Genomic DNA, 15,713 nt, shown 5'->3' with positions numbered 1-15,713 from the left:
GATCCCGATCATCTAGAACAGATCCCTCGGCAGGGCCAGCTTGTGCAGAGTGAGGGGCAGGGCAGGCAGCAACTCCCACCTCAGGCAGCACCCTGACCTGGCAGCACACCAGTCGCTTCTGGGAAAGGAACGTGCTTTTGTGTCCCCAAGCCTGGACGTGCGGTGGGGGTAGAGACCAAGCAGGTGAGTGGACGGGGAGAGGGAGAGAAGAGATGGGTTGCTCAGGCGGCTGCAGATTCCCCTGGCCCCCTCCCCCCCATGGGGGTGGCCACACGTGACCCTCCGCCGGGATTTGCAGACAGGCCACCTCCCCGGTCACTTCTACCAGTCACCCCAGGGGCAGCGGTCATCATAGAAGGGCAGCGCCAGCAAATGGCACAGGTCACAATCCCGGGTCATGGGAGCAGTTTCAACTTCCAAAATTCCCGTGGGCGTGGCAGCTGGAAAGGCCCTCAGAGATGGGCGTGTCCGTTGTGTCAGGGACATGCTGTTGGAGGAGGAAGACGGGCGGGGCTGGGGCCCGTCACACTGCGTGTACACCAAGCCGCCAGACTCCTCAGGCTGTGCCCATCCCACCGAACCAGGCAGCCGCGGCCTCTGGAGGCCCTTCCTCTCCATCTCCCCTCGTGACGCTCGCAGGGAAGAATCCGGGTCCTACAGACTCACCTCCACATTTCAGGTAGGAAGAGAGGTCAGAGAGGGGAAGTGACTCGTCCCAGATCAGGGCTGGCACCTGATCTGGATGGCGGGTTTGGGATCCTTTGTCCGGTGCTCATTTCACGAAATGGCACGGTCTCCCTGACGAAACGCCCTTAGTCACAGCTCAAGCCTTCCCCTGCGCGTTTTCATCCACAAAGATGTGCAAAGCATCCAAAACGTTAACCCAGACCAATCCGAAAAGCAGACGCGTTCCCTATGTTGCCGCCCCAGGCCCTGGAGGCCCTGAGTCTTTTTACCTTCAAATGCCCGTGCAGCGTCCACGAGGTGGGACCAATCTAAACCCGTGGCCGTGTCCGGGAGGGGCATCAGGCCAGGATCTGCGCACTTGGACTTATCCGATAAGGACCCATCGGAGAACCAGAACTCATCTAAACGGGAACAAAACCAGAGCGTCAGTCGGATGGCAGTGCAGGGCCCGGGCGGCCCCTCCAAGGGGCCAGGGAACTTCTTCCAACAGACCTCCGGCCCCCAGGACAAAAGGAGACAGTGTGGTGCCGTCGCCCCCAAAACACACAGCTGGAGAAACGGAGGTCTGCAGGAAAGCCATGGCCTACAGGCTCACTTAGAGGTTGGCCGGCAACGCCCCGGGGTGGGAGGGTTTTAGAATGGATCGATTCTGATGGTACAGTATCAGAATCTCACGGTTTTCTTCCAGGGCAGGGCTTTCCCCGAGGACATCCATCCGAGTCTGACTGTCTGCAGTACGGATTCCTGCTTTCTTCAGGGGTTACTTCCCCCTTTCAAGTGTTGCAAGCTTCTACTGTAAACAAGGTTCGGCACACTCTCTCTCTAGCCTGATTGATGGCTTAAGAAGCTTCCTGAAGAACACGGTTATGTAAGCTGAGCACCGCAAGTTCAAGATGCCCCAAATATCAGCTGGTTATAAAAAGGCAGGAAGACGAACCCTGTCTTCATTGTTCACAGGCAAGGAAGAGAAGGGACAGTTACAGTCTCTTTCAGCCTACGCACAACAATGGGACTGGGGCTGCTCTGCGGACTTAATGAGGTGGCTTGATCCCCGGCAAAACCAGAAACCCCTTGCCGTCCAGCATAGGTTTGCCTTCCTCTGTACACATGGACCTTTTAGGTTTCTTTTTCTTTTCCACCTGTCATCACGGGACTTGAAGTGTTTATGTCATGGATAATACTAGTTGTTAGAACTCACTACGCATCTGAGGACAAATTTTTTTTCTTTTTTGAGAGAGAGAGAGACAGCCTGAGTTGGGGAGGGGCGGACGGACAGGGAGAGACAGAGAGAGACAGAGAGAATCCCAAGCAGGCTACCTGTGCTATTCGAGTGGGAGCCTGATGCAGGGCTCGAACTCACAAACCCTGAGATCACGACCTGAGCTGACATCAAGAGTCAGGCACTTGACTGACTGAGCCACCCCGGCAACCCTGAGGACAGATTTTTCAAAGGCTTAAACTGGACTTTCTTGGACATGTCGTTTCTGAACCTGCCCCAAACGTTGCATGCAGCTGCTTGTGAACACATCTGCCTAATGAGACCAATCAAAATAATGACCACCTGGTTGTCTGAGCCTGCAATTAAGTTAAGTAAAGGGCATAATTAACCCAATGCACCTGTAATTTTTGTTCCCACACCCTTTGGGGTAGCTGTGAAATGCTGGCATCTGGACAGAGAGAGAGCACGGTGGTGTTTGACCTTGAAGGGCACTCACGGTCCTTTTGCCCTCTTGACGCCTTCACATGACCTCTCAGCCCACCCCCACCCGGGGCGGGGTGGCCAATCAAACCCCTCTATTTTCAGCACTACCACGTTTAGCCGCGGGGATATTCCAACGACCCGGTCCCAGCCTCCACCGCGAAGGGAGCCCAGTTCCGGAGCGCTCACAGCTCCCTCCTCTCCTGACCTGGTTCTCGGGAACCCAGGAAGACAGAGGTGGGCAGAGGCTGGGCTGAAGCCCCCTCGCAGACCTCAGGCCTTTTAGGGTTAAGGTTCAACCCCCGAGGCAGAAAGGTAAGGAAGCCCCTGGATTTTCCATCACTTGCCAATCACTTTGTCTCTCAAACACATTGGCTCTTTGCTTAAAGCAGGCTTTCCAAAGCCAAGTGTGGAGGAATTATTTGACTTGGTGGCAATCATTTTTGTCGCTGATTCGCATGGGACCAGAGTTCTTCAGGAATGAGGTTAAGAGTGTGGCAGCGCGGGGAAGGGTGCACCAGGCAGGCTGGAACCTGTGTGCCCCGGGGCGCTCTCCCTCCCACCCCCGCCTCTCCTTCCCTCTTGGGAGAGGAAACACCAGGGACTGGAAAATGATTCAGGTAAGTGAACATCTCGACAGAAAGTACACTCTGATAGTCGTGTTTTACTAACAAATGTCAACCTGAGGATTTTCTCCACCTTTATAGAGAAACAATCCTTCCCCTGAGCTTCTGGCCCTGGAAAGCCCAGAATCAGGCCCAACACACGCTGCGTGTGCAGTCGCCCTTCTTCCCTGCTGGCACCAGGCAATAGCATCCTTTCTGGCTCTGACAGGAGCCACGTGAAGAGAGAGGCAGAATGCAGGCTGGTTGGGGCACTAGGCGAACGTCCCTGTACCCCCCACCCCGCCCCCACCACTTGTCCCTCCAGCATTTCTGAGCTCAAAAAGCTACCTTCCCCAGACACCCACGGAGCACTGACCATCGGGGGGACCTGACAGTCTTGGGTCAAAGATGAATGCTTTGACTATTCCTGAGTGCCCTAAGATCCCACAATACGTGGCCATCTGTAATTAAGCCAAGGCACAAATCTGAATCCTGGTGGCCAGGAAACCAAAGCTGAGAGTGAGGGAGGGAGGGAGGGAGGGACGGACGACGGAGGGAGTGAGGGGCCCCAGCAGGACTGGTCCACCTGCTCTGTAGGTGTGCTCGCTGCCCTGGACACAAGTCACGCAGAAGCCGCATGCCAAGCCCGTGAGGACTCCAGGATCTGGGAATGTCCCGGGGTGTAAGTTTCACAACCAGAGGCAAGCCTCGGGCGTGCTAACTTCCTCCAACTTTTATGGAGATGCAGGGGGCAAAAGGAGGGAAATGCGATTTGTGAGATTTCTTTTTTATTACAAGCTAGTATTCCCTCTTCCCCAGGTGTGAATGAAACTTTTGTGTTTATTTGACACCATAGGGCTGGCAAAGACGGTCAGTGGATTAGGAAGGCTTCTTTCCCCCAGGATTTATTGGAGCCTAGTTAGCCATGTATCTATGACGTGTCATCATTTCTCAGCACGCAGGAAGGTCCCAGGGTCACCGACACTCACCTTAAACGGAGTAAGAGCGTCTAAATTCTCCGAGTTCTCAAAATGAAAAGCACCTCAATTTCTTTTCAATTGCTTGGAAGATCATATAATTGGCAAAACATAAATTTTATTTATTTATTTTTTTGGTCTGAGATTCCGAATCACCAAAAATCCTTTAGAACGTTCTTGCTGGATGTGAGGTTATCACTACTGCCATCACCTAGATGATGCTTACCCAGCATCTCCTATGTTCCAGGCACCAGCAGGTACTATAGGACCAGGAAGACACAGCTTCCGCCCTTGAGGAGCCCGGTCAGCAAGCAGGTGAATGCTGCTGGTGCTGGTCCAGTGGGGGTTTGGGGAAGGTGCACACCACGGTGGCTGTGACTGGGTTGTTTCCAGAGTCTTACAGATGCGGAAGAAAAGGCACCCCCTGTCTTTGTTATTTCCAAAGCTCGTGTGACGTCAGGAGTGCACCCTGCTCTTTCAGCCAATTCAAAGGAGAAAGTGGCTCGGGGAGTCTGAAAGATGGCTAATGTCTAGGCATGGACGCCTGGCCCCTGCTCTCCGGCCTGGACACTGATGTCATGACTTCCTGTTTGTTTATCCACAACCGGAAGGCACAATGACTGTCTGTATCAGGGGTGCCTTTGTTTGTTGTTATAAATGCTGAGGAGTCCTCCTGATGGTCAGACAGCTGAGGTTTGGGCAGTTCCTCTCGAAACACCACTGAATGTTTATTACAGGGGAGACTGGGAACCTTTGAGAAAGACAAAGCAGCGCCCTTGTGGATCAGCCAGACCCCCTGCCTCTGATGGCCCACGGGCACGTTCTGCAATGCCAACTGTGGCCAGGGCCATCTTCTGCCTGTAAGCAGCTCTTACCACCTGCACCCCACACACTGGGCCTATGCCTGGGTCTGTAGCATCATGCGGGCGTACTGAATTACCGAGAAAATACTCATTTGACTTATTCTAAACTGCCCCCTTCTTGAAGCTTCAAGGGGCATCCTTTGGGAGGTGCTAGGTCAAAACTCCAGGATTTGGAAACATGCATAAGTCAGTACTCTCTTCTTATCTTCTGAAACTTAAGAACTCTTGTGAGTCTATGCTCATACGAAGATTTCTCCCATTCCTTGGAGAGTTTTGATCTCCATAAAACAAAAAACAAAAAAGAGGGATTCTCACAAAAGACCCCGAATAGCCAAAGCAGTCTTGAAAAAGAAAAACAAAGATGGGGGCACCGCGATTCCAGACTTCAAGTTATAGTACAAAGCTGTACTGATCAAAACAGTATGGTACACACACACACACACACACACACACACACACCCCAATGGAACAGAATAGAAAGCCCAGAAATAAACGTACAACTATATGGTCAATAAATCTTTGACAAAGGAGGCAAAAATGTGTAATGGGAAAAAGTCTCTTCGACAAATGGTGTTGGGAAAACTGGACAGTGACATGCCGAAGGAGGAAACCATATGACCTTCTTACACCATGCACAAAAATAAACTCAAAATTAATTAAGGGCCTAAATGTGAGACTCGAAACCATAAAAATCCTAGAAGAGAGCACGGGCAGTAATATCTCTGACATCAGCTGTACAACATTTTTCTACACAGGTCTCCTGAGACAAGGGAAACAAAAGGAGAAATAAAGAATCGGGACCACACTGGCACAAAAAGCTTCTGCACGGCAAACGAAACTCAATAAAACAAAAAGACAACCTACCGAATGGAAGAAGATGTTTGCAAATAATATTTCTGATAAAGGATCAGTATCCAAAACCTGCGAAGAACTTACACAACACCAAAAAAAAAGAAAAAAAAAAAAGAAAGAAAGAAAAAAAGAAAAGAAAACCCAAATAATCCAATTAAAAACTGGGCACAAGACATGAACAGACATTTCTCCAAAGAAGACATAGAGATGGCCAAAGGATACATGAAAAGATGCTCAACATCACTGATCATCAGGGAAATGCAAATCAAAACCACAATGAGGTATCATCTCACACCTGTCAGAATGGCTAATATCAAAAAGAAATAAATGCTGGCGAGGATGTGGAGAAAAAGGAGCCCTCCTGCACTGCCGGTGGGAATGCAAACTGGTGAAGCCATGGTGGGAAACAGTGTGGAGGTGCCTCAAAAAATTAAAAATAAAATCTCCATATGATCCAGTATTTACCTGAAGAATACATAAACACTAATTCCAAGGGATACATGCACTCCGATGTTTATAGCAGCATTATTTACAACAGCCAAGGTACGGAAGCAGCCCTACACTGAATAAAGCCAGGTGCCCAACTGGTCAAGGAGGAAACAGATACTGGGCACATTTATCAATATCATTGGTTATCTGGCCTGTGAATCATGCATCCAAATGGCCATTCCCCATTTTTTTCTATGTGGGCCACAAAAGAAATTTTGTTCTGGAATCCAATAATAATGAAAACAAAGACCCTAAATGCAACACAGAAGCATTTCAGAAACAGTTTCAATTGCTTCATCAGGCCGTATTTTTACGCCTCCAAGTTGAAGACCTAATGATCTAGCACATTTCAGGGACTTCACAGGAAATCTACATGAATCGTGATGTGAATCACATCCAAAATGTGTTTGTGAGGGACTGGTCTCACAAGGTTGAATCAAGATCTTGATCTCCAGAGAAGAAAGAGTCTGAGACAGGTTCAAATGTGGGACAGGTACTAGCTAAAAATAGCTGAACGAGAAGCCTGTGACTATAATAATAATTACCCGTGGAAAAGCTCCAGCAACATTTGCTGTAAAGAGACAAACTTGCTGACCAGTCTCCATTAGTGACAGATTCTCTCTGTGAGGATCCCGTGGTGGGAACGCTCCAGTTTTAAAGCTTACCCGAAGCACATGCACGCCTTCTGAGTTTCTGCCTACCTCTTTCTACGTGGCTTCTAGAAGCTCGACGGAATGAACCTCCCCTCCAAGCTTTCACATGAAGCTAAGTCTCTGGGACTAAGAGAAAACAACTGGACAGCCTCAATTCGTCCTCATTCCTCTCTTCAGACATCCGTTGTTCCGGTTCTGAACTATTCTCAGAGAGTGGGCTCTTCTTACAGAGGTTCTGCCGAGCGACCAGAAACCACAGAAAGTGAAGAATGACAAAAATCTGTGGATTCAAAAGGAACGACCACACAGGTTCAGTGCGGGCGTCAGACACGTTAGCACAAATTACTTCCAGCTCCCTTATCCACATCGTGTCATTTCACTCACGGAACCGACAGAACCTTTTCTGAGTAGTTTCTACAGGAAACTGAAGTCGCGTTGCCAAATCAGGTTTCAACAGAGAAGAGCCAGCGGCAAGGACCACGCTCACTGCTTTTCGCAGAGAAACGACCAGTGAAGACAGGTAAGGCAGTTTTGCACTTGAATCGTGAACAACTAATGTACCCTGCCTGTTTCCTACTTGCGCCTTTATACTTTGCAAATACTAAAAAAGGATGCATTTCTTCAGTAGGTGGACAGAGAGAGAAGCTGTGGTACGTCCAGACAATGGAATATTATCTAGTGCTGAAGAGAAAGAAACTGTCAAGTCGTGAAAAGACACGGAGTTCTCCTGAAAAAGCTACATACTGTATGATTCTAAGTATATGACATTTGGGAAAAGACAAAACAAGGGAGACGGTGAAAAGATCAGTGGTTGGCATACTGCAGTGGTGGGTACATGTCATCTGACACTGTCCAGACCCACAGCATGTATGGCATGGAGACTGAATCCTAATGTAAGCAAATGATGGACTCTGGTTCATGACGATGTGTCAATGCAGATGCACGGATTGTAGCAAATGTACCCTGGGTGAGAGACGTTGATCGCCAGGGAGGCTGTGCATGTGTGGGGGCAGGGGTATCTGGGAACTCCCTGTGCCTTCTGCTAAATTTTGCTGTGAACCTAGAACTGCTCTTAAAAAAAAAATTTTTTTTTCATTAAAAAAAAAGTTAAAAAAAAAAGTATCTTTCACAATGGAAGCAGTGAAGGGTGAATATAAGAATTACATCGACGCATAGGCCACAGATTTCATGACCACACATCAAGCATTAAAATGAAAGAAATAACATCTGCGAGAAAACAGTCTTACTGATTTTACGCACGCTTTCAAGAGGACGTTAAATTTACCTATTTACAAAAAAGGAAAAACATTTAGAGAAATATTAGGTTATTAGAATATGTCTGACCTTTCATAGGGTTATCAAGAAGGAGTTTAAAGGTTTCTTCAATTTAGGCAAATTGACTCATTATAGCAGGCAGGATATTATGTTACTTAAAGAAATAGATTAAGGATTTTATGAGACAAGGTTCATTTCCAATTATGTTCAACATTAGAAGAAGCACTATTAGAACTTTTATTTCATTTAGCCTGAGATTTCCACACATATTATGAAGTTCAAATTGGTTCTAAAGATAATGCTTTTTATGAAATAAAAAAAAAAACGGATAATGAATGTAGTTCTGATTAAATCCTTAATCATCCTGTACACTAGAAATTAAATTCTGAAAAAGGAAACAAAGCCAGAGTAAAAAAAAAATTAGCACCCTTAAACGCTGACACCACATAAAAGTCAAAGATTTTAAGATCTGAAGGAAAATCGTGTAGAAATTACCCAGTCGGTGTGTGACCCGTAAACTGGAGTAAACCGGACACAGAGCGCATGAATGATGAACACAAGGTCATTCCACCACCCACAGGGAAAGTCAGGTTGAAGACCCACGGCTCCCGAGCCCATCTACCACCTTGCCCATCCCCTGGTGTTCAATGTCAGGGACGGAGGGAAACCAAACCTTCCTCCTTGCTTGCTGCCCAATGGAAAATCTACCTCCTGTGCCACTTTTGCCTTTATAAAATCAGGTCTTAGGTATTTTTTTCTTATACACACACATACATCTTTTATTTATATAGTCATGACTCGATAAAAAATGTTGAATATGGGCTTTCCAATATTCTTCAACACTCGCGGCACTGCTTAACTTCTAAAAAGTATCCACTCTGATGCCTGTATCACATTGAAAAATTTTTTTTTAAAAAAAGGAAAGAAAAGCAGACGCACCAAATAATATGTGTCTTAAAAAAGAAACCTAACCCCTCCCAAATCTCTACGGGGGCACAACCCGAAGGGCCCCCGCGTACGGAAGTTCAGCCCCCGCACACTTACTTCTCAGGCTCCCCAAGCTGGGTGCGGGGTGGGTGCGGGGGGGCAGCGTGCTGTGGTAGGGTGGGGTGGTGCTGAACAGAATGTCGTTGGGCAGGGCTTGGTCAAGTATTGAGCTTCTCGAACTGCCAAAGGAAGACCCCCTCCGATTGCTGCAGATGCTCTCATCTGAGAGGGTGCGGTAGAGCGAGCGTCTTGGAGACAGGTTCCCATAGAACGAAAACTAGGGTGGGGGGGAGAAGGGGGAAGACAGACACAAAAGAGTTGAAAGCATGGAATTTCTCTGACTAAATCCAGCAATACAAGTACCACCGTGATAGCATCTGAGTTCTCCCTAGGCAGGCAGGCAGGCATCAACCGTTAGCTCAGGAATGCTAAACCAGGCACGTGGGTCATCTAGGCAAACACACCAGGATTTGAATGTTTTCCTCCTTTGACATTCTGTGAACTACTATCATGAATTAGACAAGGGCAGCTTTATTAATTCTGAAATGTTAAATGGAACCTCCATAACCTTATAACACCGCCAGGTCCTGGAAATCTAGAAGGTTGCCATTTCGGGCACAGTTACGCAAAAGCACACATAGCGTGGGCTTGATTTTAATTTGAAATGACTACGTTTTAATATCAGGCAATTTCTGTATCAATCCACTGCAATGTGAGGTTCAATCTCATCCAAAAAATAAAATAAAATAAAACCAATTTTGAACAGTGAGGCTCTCTAGGCCACACAAGCAGGTTCAAGAAGCAGTGGTTATCAGTCCAGTAAAATCTTGTCTACTTAAAAGTGATCACCCACAGAGGTCTACTATAATTGTTGAAAATGGAGTTATGGTAATCGATTATTACCGGATTTAAGGGAACCACTGAAATTATTGTGTTAACTCGCAGACAGGGTCGGGAGAATTCTTACTCAAGAAGCAGTAGTCAAAATACTCAAAAAAATTAAATCAGATCTGACTTTCCAACTTCGTCTTCTGCATACCGAACCACATTCCTTTTACATAAACAATAGTAAAAGCCAGAATGTTTGCATCAAACAAACACAGAAATGGCTATTTACATTTGTGAGTGCAGCGAGAAAGCTAAACATATTTCTATTGTATGCGTTCCTTCCATTCTGTCTGGTCTGTCCAACTGGAATGTGTGTCGACTACAAAGTTAAATTTACACCATGAAAGGAAGGTGATTCGTCTTAGAAGGGGGGGGGGAACCCCACGTCAAGGAGAGAAGTTCATTTCTATGAAAAGAACAGCTATCTGCCCCTTTTTACAAGTCTGCACCCAAGCTTATACAGTACCGTATATATGATTTGATACAAGTTTAGAAAAAAAAAAAAAAAGAGGCTCATTATGATCGAGTTCTTCTGGGATTCCCTCTTCACACACACCAGCAGGTTCTTCAGAACATGATTACAGGCGCATTAGATTAAAGCAGCTTTCAGGTAGTATCTAATTAGAGTGTTATTCTAAGAACACAATTAGGTTAATTGCAGTATTGTTTTATTATAGAGAAGACAGGAGCACACAGACTTGGTGTTTACCCTGAGCCCAGTCAACATGGCGATGCCTCATATGTATATTTATATATATATGTTTTTCTTTTCATTTGGACGAGAGAGAGCACTGGATGAGAAGGGAGAAGATCTGACTTCCATTCCTGACTCTGACACCCTACATTTATATGAACTTCTCACTTCACCACGTAGGGACCCAGGCACTTGCAAAAAGAGGAGACTGAGCTAAATGACCGGCAGGTTCTTTCGAATCCTTTCTGTTACGTAACCAAGTGGTTTAAGAGACCGTAATAACAGCGAAGCTACAACTTGTTAACAAGAAGTGATCTAACGTTAGCGGGGGACTACTACGTGACAAATGAAGGTGTGCCACCGTATGTGAGGTTGGCTTAGAAGACGGACACATGGCCTTCCCTTGGGACTGACGGCGTGCTGCATGCTCCGTCATATTTACAGTGCCCGGCTTGGAGCAGAGGACAGATTTCTGTAACAAGTCAGGTAGTATGGATTTCATAGCTACTGCCTCTGATCACCCAGAATGTACCGGTGCTAAGAGGCTGCGCCTGTGTTTTTTCTTCTCTCTGGTACACGTTTCATGGTCTCCTTTTTTTGGAGGACGACCCTGGGCCGGGAGGTCAAGTCACTTGCACAGAGTCACGCGGCTGCTTGTCACCGGAGCTGGGATTTTTGGCCAGGCCTGCCTGCCCCTTGTCCTCTCCATCCACGCTAGAAAGTTGCCCTTCCTCACCTCCCCCGGGCTTGCCCTGCTGATAGAAAAACCCCCTGAAAACGGTCAGCCATGCACAGAGTACCAGGTAGAGTCATGACAGAGAACGCACGAGGCGGGACTCTGGAAACTTCCGAGCCTCTTTCGACTTTTCTTCGGTATTTCTGGTAACTGCAAAGCCTCATGAAAGTCGCTAACCTTTCTTCTCCCCTCCTCCACTAACGGACTGTCAGGAAGCATCAGTTTCAGAAAATCTTCTTTGGACAGAACATGTTGAGTTTCTGCAACAGCATCCCCCACCACAGTCTGGTGCTGCGTTGCCGTGGACAGGATCTCCATCTCACCATACAGCCTGTTGCACAGAAACAAAGCAGAGGGGAAGTTAAGAGGAGGGAGGGGTCAGCCCATTTGTAAAACACGTGTAGCCCGAAGGATTAAAATCCGCCGATTCCACCACCACCTACTCATACGCGCGATTCTTAATTATGGAGTCAGGTCACCGCCGCGTTTGCTCCAGACCCCCGTGTCATTTTACACGTGTGAAATGAGCTCAGCTCTAAAGGTAGATTTCTGAATAATTCAGAATCAAGTCAGGTCCCTGAAGCCCCGGATGGGGAAAAAAAATATAGCCTTTTTTTTTTTTTAAGGCCGTGCTTTTTCTTTTCCCAATCTGTCAGAAAACACATTTTCAATAATTCATCAGAGATTATCATATGTCCTTTGCAGGAACAGCTCCTTGCGTTTCTCAGAAAACTCGAGAGAACCCTCCCCTCGCAGGTAGACAACCGCGCTGCGCCATCTCACCCGGGTGACACAGAGAGAGGCACCCGAGGGAGCCTGAAATTTAAGAGTAATCGATTCAGGCGTGTGCCAAGCACGCTTTATTATTGGCAATTCCGCAAAGCCGTTTGGATAAATAAAGCAGCTGTCTCCCTTAATTATCAGGATGTAAAAATGTATTTACAAACAACAAAAGACTGTCTAGCGGAATTACTGTTTGCAGCTCTTTTCCAGGGAGAAAACCAGGGACTCGATTTTTCAAAGTTTACTCTGGAAATTCAATCCGAGGAAGCGAACACTCCGGAGGACGCAGTGAATCATCAGTGGCTGTACTGTCAGCAGAGAACGGTCCTTGCCACATGACCTGAGATGCAACGTTCTAGGAATCCACGGCCCAGGGCCACAGGGCGACAGACCTGTCTGTTATTGTCATGTGTCACTGAGATGGCTCTGTTTGAGAGGCGAGGCCATCTTGTCACAGTCCGACAGCTCACTGGGAAATTACCAGAGTAAGGAACTCACGCGGACGTGCTCAAAATTAACAGCGATTATCTGGAGGTCTCTCCGGCTTTCGCTTTGTTGCTGAGGTAGGCCAGGTTGGGTCAAGGAGGGTTCCACAATGTGATGTTAAAGAGGTAACTGGAAACTTCAGAGTTTTATCTTTTGTGTACAACGGGACATTGACGTTCTCTAATCCTTTGTGGCACAAATGCACCGGACTTGGCCCATCCGTTTCAAAGCATCTTTCGGCGATAAGGTGGGATGCTGTTTCTGCCGTCTGCAGGTGTTCTAGATTCATCGCTTCCACATTACAGTGTGTTCCCTTGTTTTAGGAGCACTCGACTTAGGTGGACAAGTCCTGGGGTGCCTGCCGCCCCCCCCCCCCACACACACACAGGACGGGCACGACACAGCACGCAGAGATCCGGCCCGGGTTCAAATCCCAGCACTAGCCTCGTGTGATGCGGGGAAGTAAAGCTTTGTTGCCCACATGCCCAGACCTCCTCCTCACGATGCTCCTGACTCTGCCCTTCTTTTACTGAGAGTCCGTGCCTTCAAACCTGTGTGTTCAAATGCACAAACTCTGGGGGGGCTCGGGAGAGCAAAATGTCCAAATGGGCACCTGTCATCCTTCCCTGACTCTTAAAGAGAGCCCTCAAACAGTGCTTTCACACAGAACTCAGAAGGCTCCGGATGAATCTGTGTGAGGCGCTCAGGAGACGTATCAATAGGCAGAAATACCAACGTTATCGTTAGAAATCTGCATGTATGGGGGCGCCTGGCTGGCTCAGTCCGTAGAGCAGGTGACTCTTGATCTTAGGGTTGTGAGTTCAAACCTCATGCCGGGTACGGAGCCTACTTAAAAAAAAAAAGAAAAAGGAAAGAGAAATCTGCATTTGTGGGCACAAAGTGTGGCTATCACTATTGAATTCCTTTCTTAACACCTCATTTGCAATTATTGACATGATGGGTTTTTGTGTGTTTTTTTTTTTTTAACAAAAAGACTCCATGTTCAATTTCAGCCCTAAAATGATTTTTAGTTTAGAGAGCAGTAGCAGGCTCTCCATATTTAAAAAGCGGGATCATTTTTTTCCGGGAAAAAAGTGGTGCCAGTTCATCAACCAAGCTGAAGACGTAAAAGAGCTCTGTGGAAATCAGGGCAGCCCCCCCGTGTGCCCTCCACACGTGACAATGCTGCAGACACAATGGCTTCACAGTTTAGTGCATGGGAGTTTCTTTTTTCTTAAGGCTGTCCTTTTATTTTTTTTATTTTTAAAAAATGCTTATTGATTTTGAGAGAGAGAGAGAGAGAGAGAGGACATTCAAGTGAGATGAGTGGGGGAGGGGCAGAGAGCGAGGGAAAGAGAGAGACTCCCAAGCAGGCTCCGTGCGGTCAACCTAGAGCCTGATGCGGGGCTCGATCTCCCAAACTGCAAGATCATGACCCGAGCTGAAATCCAGAGTCGGATGCTCAACTGACTAAGCCACCCAGGCTCCCCATGGCTGTCCTTTTAAAAATAAGGAAACAGGCGTGCCTGAGCGGCTCAGTTGGTTCAGCGTCCGACTTCGGCTCAGGTCATGATCTTGCAGGTGTGGGTTCGAGCCCCGCGTCGGGCTCTGAGCGGACAGCTCGGAGCCAGGAGCCTGCTTCGGATTCTGTGTCTCCCTCTCTCCCTGCCCCTCTCCCGCTCATGCTCTGTCTCTCTTTCTCTCTATCAAAAATAAATAAAAAAACATTCAAAAAAATTTTAAAAAATAAAATAAAAAATACGCAAACAACGAAAATAGCTCTGACCATCCTTGTTTTGCGTTCTTGACATGTGATTTCTTTAACTTGTCTCTTCAGAGAGACAGCAGAGCTTCCACAGGTGTTATAAAACGGATTATCGGCATCCTTTTTCTCTTTTTCAAGAGGCACCTCACGTCCCTCCCTACCTGACCCCACAAAACCAAACAACTGGAAGGGAAATCAAAGTCATGTTAAAATTGGGTAGAATACTTTCTCTCTGATGGTGTCACACAAGTTTAAGAAACACTCAGGGACACTGGGGGGGATTCGAATCGCCCTTGAACTTGTTTATTTACAGACTCTATCCTCACACCGTCAACAGCCCATGACCGTGACTTTTCTATTGCAGGCAGTTTTCTGGACAGAAGACCACAGAACAGGGATTTCTCTCATTTTCAAACACAAAACTCAAGGAAAGAGAAGACTTTGAAAGAGAAACGTAAATGCCAACATTTAAGAAGATATACAAGGATGTTTCTAGGTTATTCCTTCTTAGAAAATATATTTCTGTCGAGGGGAAAAATGCATCCGCTTAGTCCGTCCCCAAAAGGTGTGTAAGGTTGGGTAGAGAAGAGCCACTGGCCACCTTACCCCTGACACTCGGTCACTTCGGGTTCCTCGGGCGGCGGGCTGCCCTCCGATTTCTTCCAGCCGATGACATACTTGCTCACTGCCCCTTGCCTGTGGTAGGGCTTGGACGCAGACCCGGGGACCTGTTGGGCGCTGCTGTGGGACACGATGTAGACTTTGGACGTATCCAGAGACCCACTATTTTTGGAACAGTGAGCAGAAGGGCTTCCTGAATGGTGTGAACCGCTGAGGAGAAGAGCAGACAAATGCTGCGATACAACCAGATTTCATCAGTGCCAGCACGCTGCTGGACTCAGCCGCTCCCCCTCCCCCGCCCCCCCCCCCGCCCCGCCTCACTGTGCTCCCCCTCTCCCCCCGGAACAAAATCGGGCCAAGCAGGCAGACGGGGCAGTCCTTCCACCGTGGGCCTGGTTGGGAGTGCCTGATTTTCCCAGCGCCGACGATGCTCACGTGCACACGGTAGGCCTGTGGCTGGAAGGATGTTAAAAACAATCAGAGGAAAATCAGATATAAACATAAGCAACATACTTAAAACCGATGCGCCGAAAGAGAGGAAACCCAAAAGAACGTGCTCAACGTCAAGTGCTGCCGGGAAAATGCCGACGCAAACCACGACAAGTACGCGGCACGCGCCCCGCGCTGGCAGGAATGGGAGCGGCTGGTAAGGA

At 47.7% G+C, this 15,713-nt stretch overlaps 1 protein-coding gene across 6 annotated transcripts in view; it reads right to left on the bottom strand.

Moving 5' to 3' along the window:
• Window positions 1-15,713, bottom strand: part of SIPA1L2 (signal induced proliferation associated 1 like 2) — a 222,220-nt gene that overhangs the window by 14,167 nt on the left and 192,340 nt on the right. For 4 of the 6 annotated variants that reach the window (XM_042959847.1, XM_042959849.1, XM_042959848.1 and 1 more), the window contains exons 16-19: window positions 15,046-15,270; window positions 11,583-11,736; window positions 9,145-9,364; window positions 957-1,088 (exon numbers count right to left, since the gene is read on the bottom strand). In XM_042959847.1, coding sequence (XP_042815781.1) covers window positions 957-1,088; window positions 9,145-9,364; window positions 11,583-11,736; window positions 15,046-15,270 — 731 coding nt within the window. Of the gene's footprint in view, window positions 1-956; window positions 1,089-8,529; window positions 8,986-9,144; window positions 9,365-11,582; window positions 11,737-15,045; window positions 15,271-15,713 lie in introns of those variants that run through there. The other 2 variants (XM_042959852.1, XM_042959851.1) reach the window with 2 other exon arrangements.

This window comes from Panthera tigris, chromosome D2, assembly GCF_018350195.1.
Source record: "Panthera tigris isolate Pti1 chromosome D2, P.tigris_Pti1_mat1.1, whole genome shotgun sequence".
Taxonomy (NCBI): Eukaryota; Metazoa; Chordata; class Mammalia; order Carnivora; family Felidae; genus Panthera; species Panthera tigris.
The sequence above is the reverse complement of the archived record's forward strand: the minus strand, read 5'-3'. Positions and strand labels throughout refer to the sequence as shown.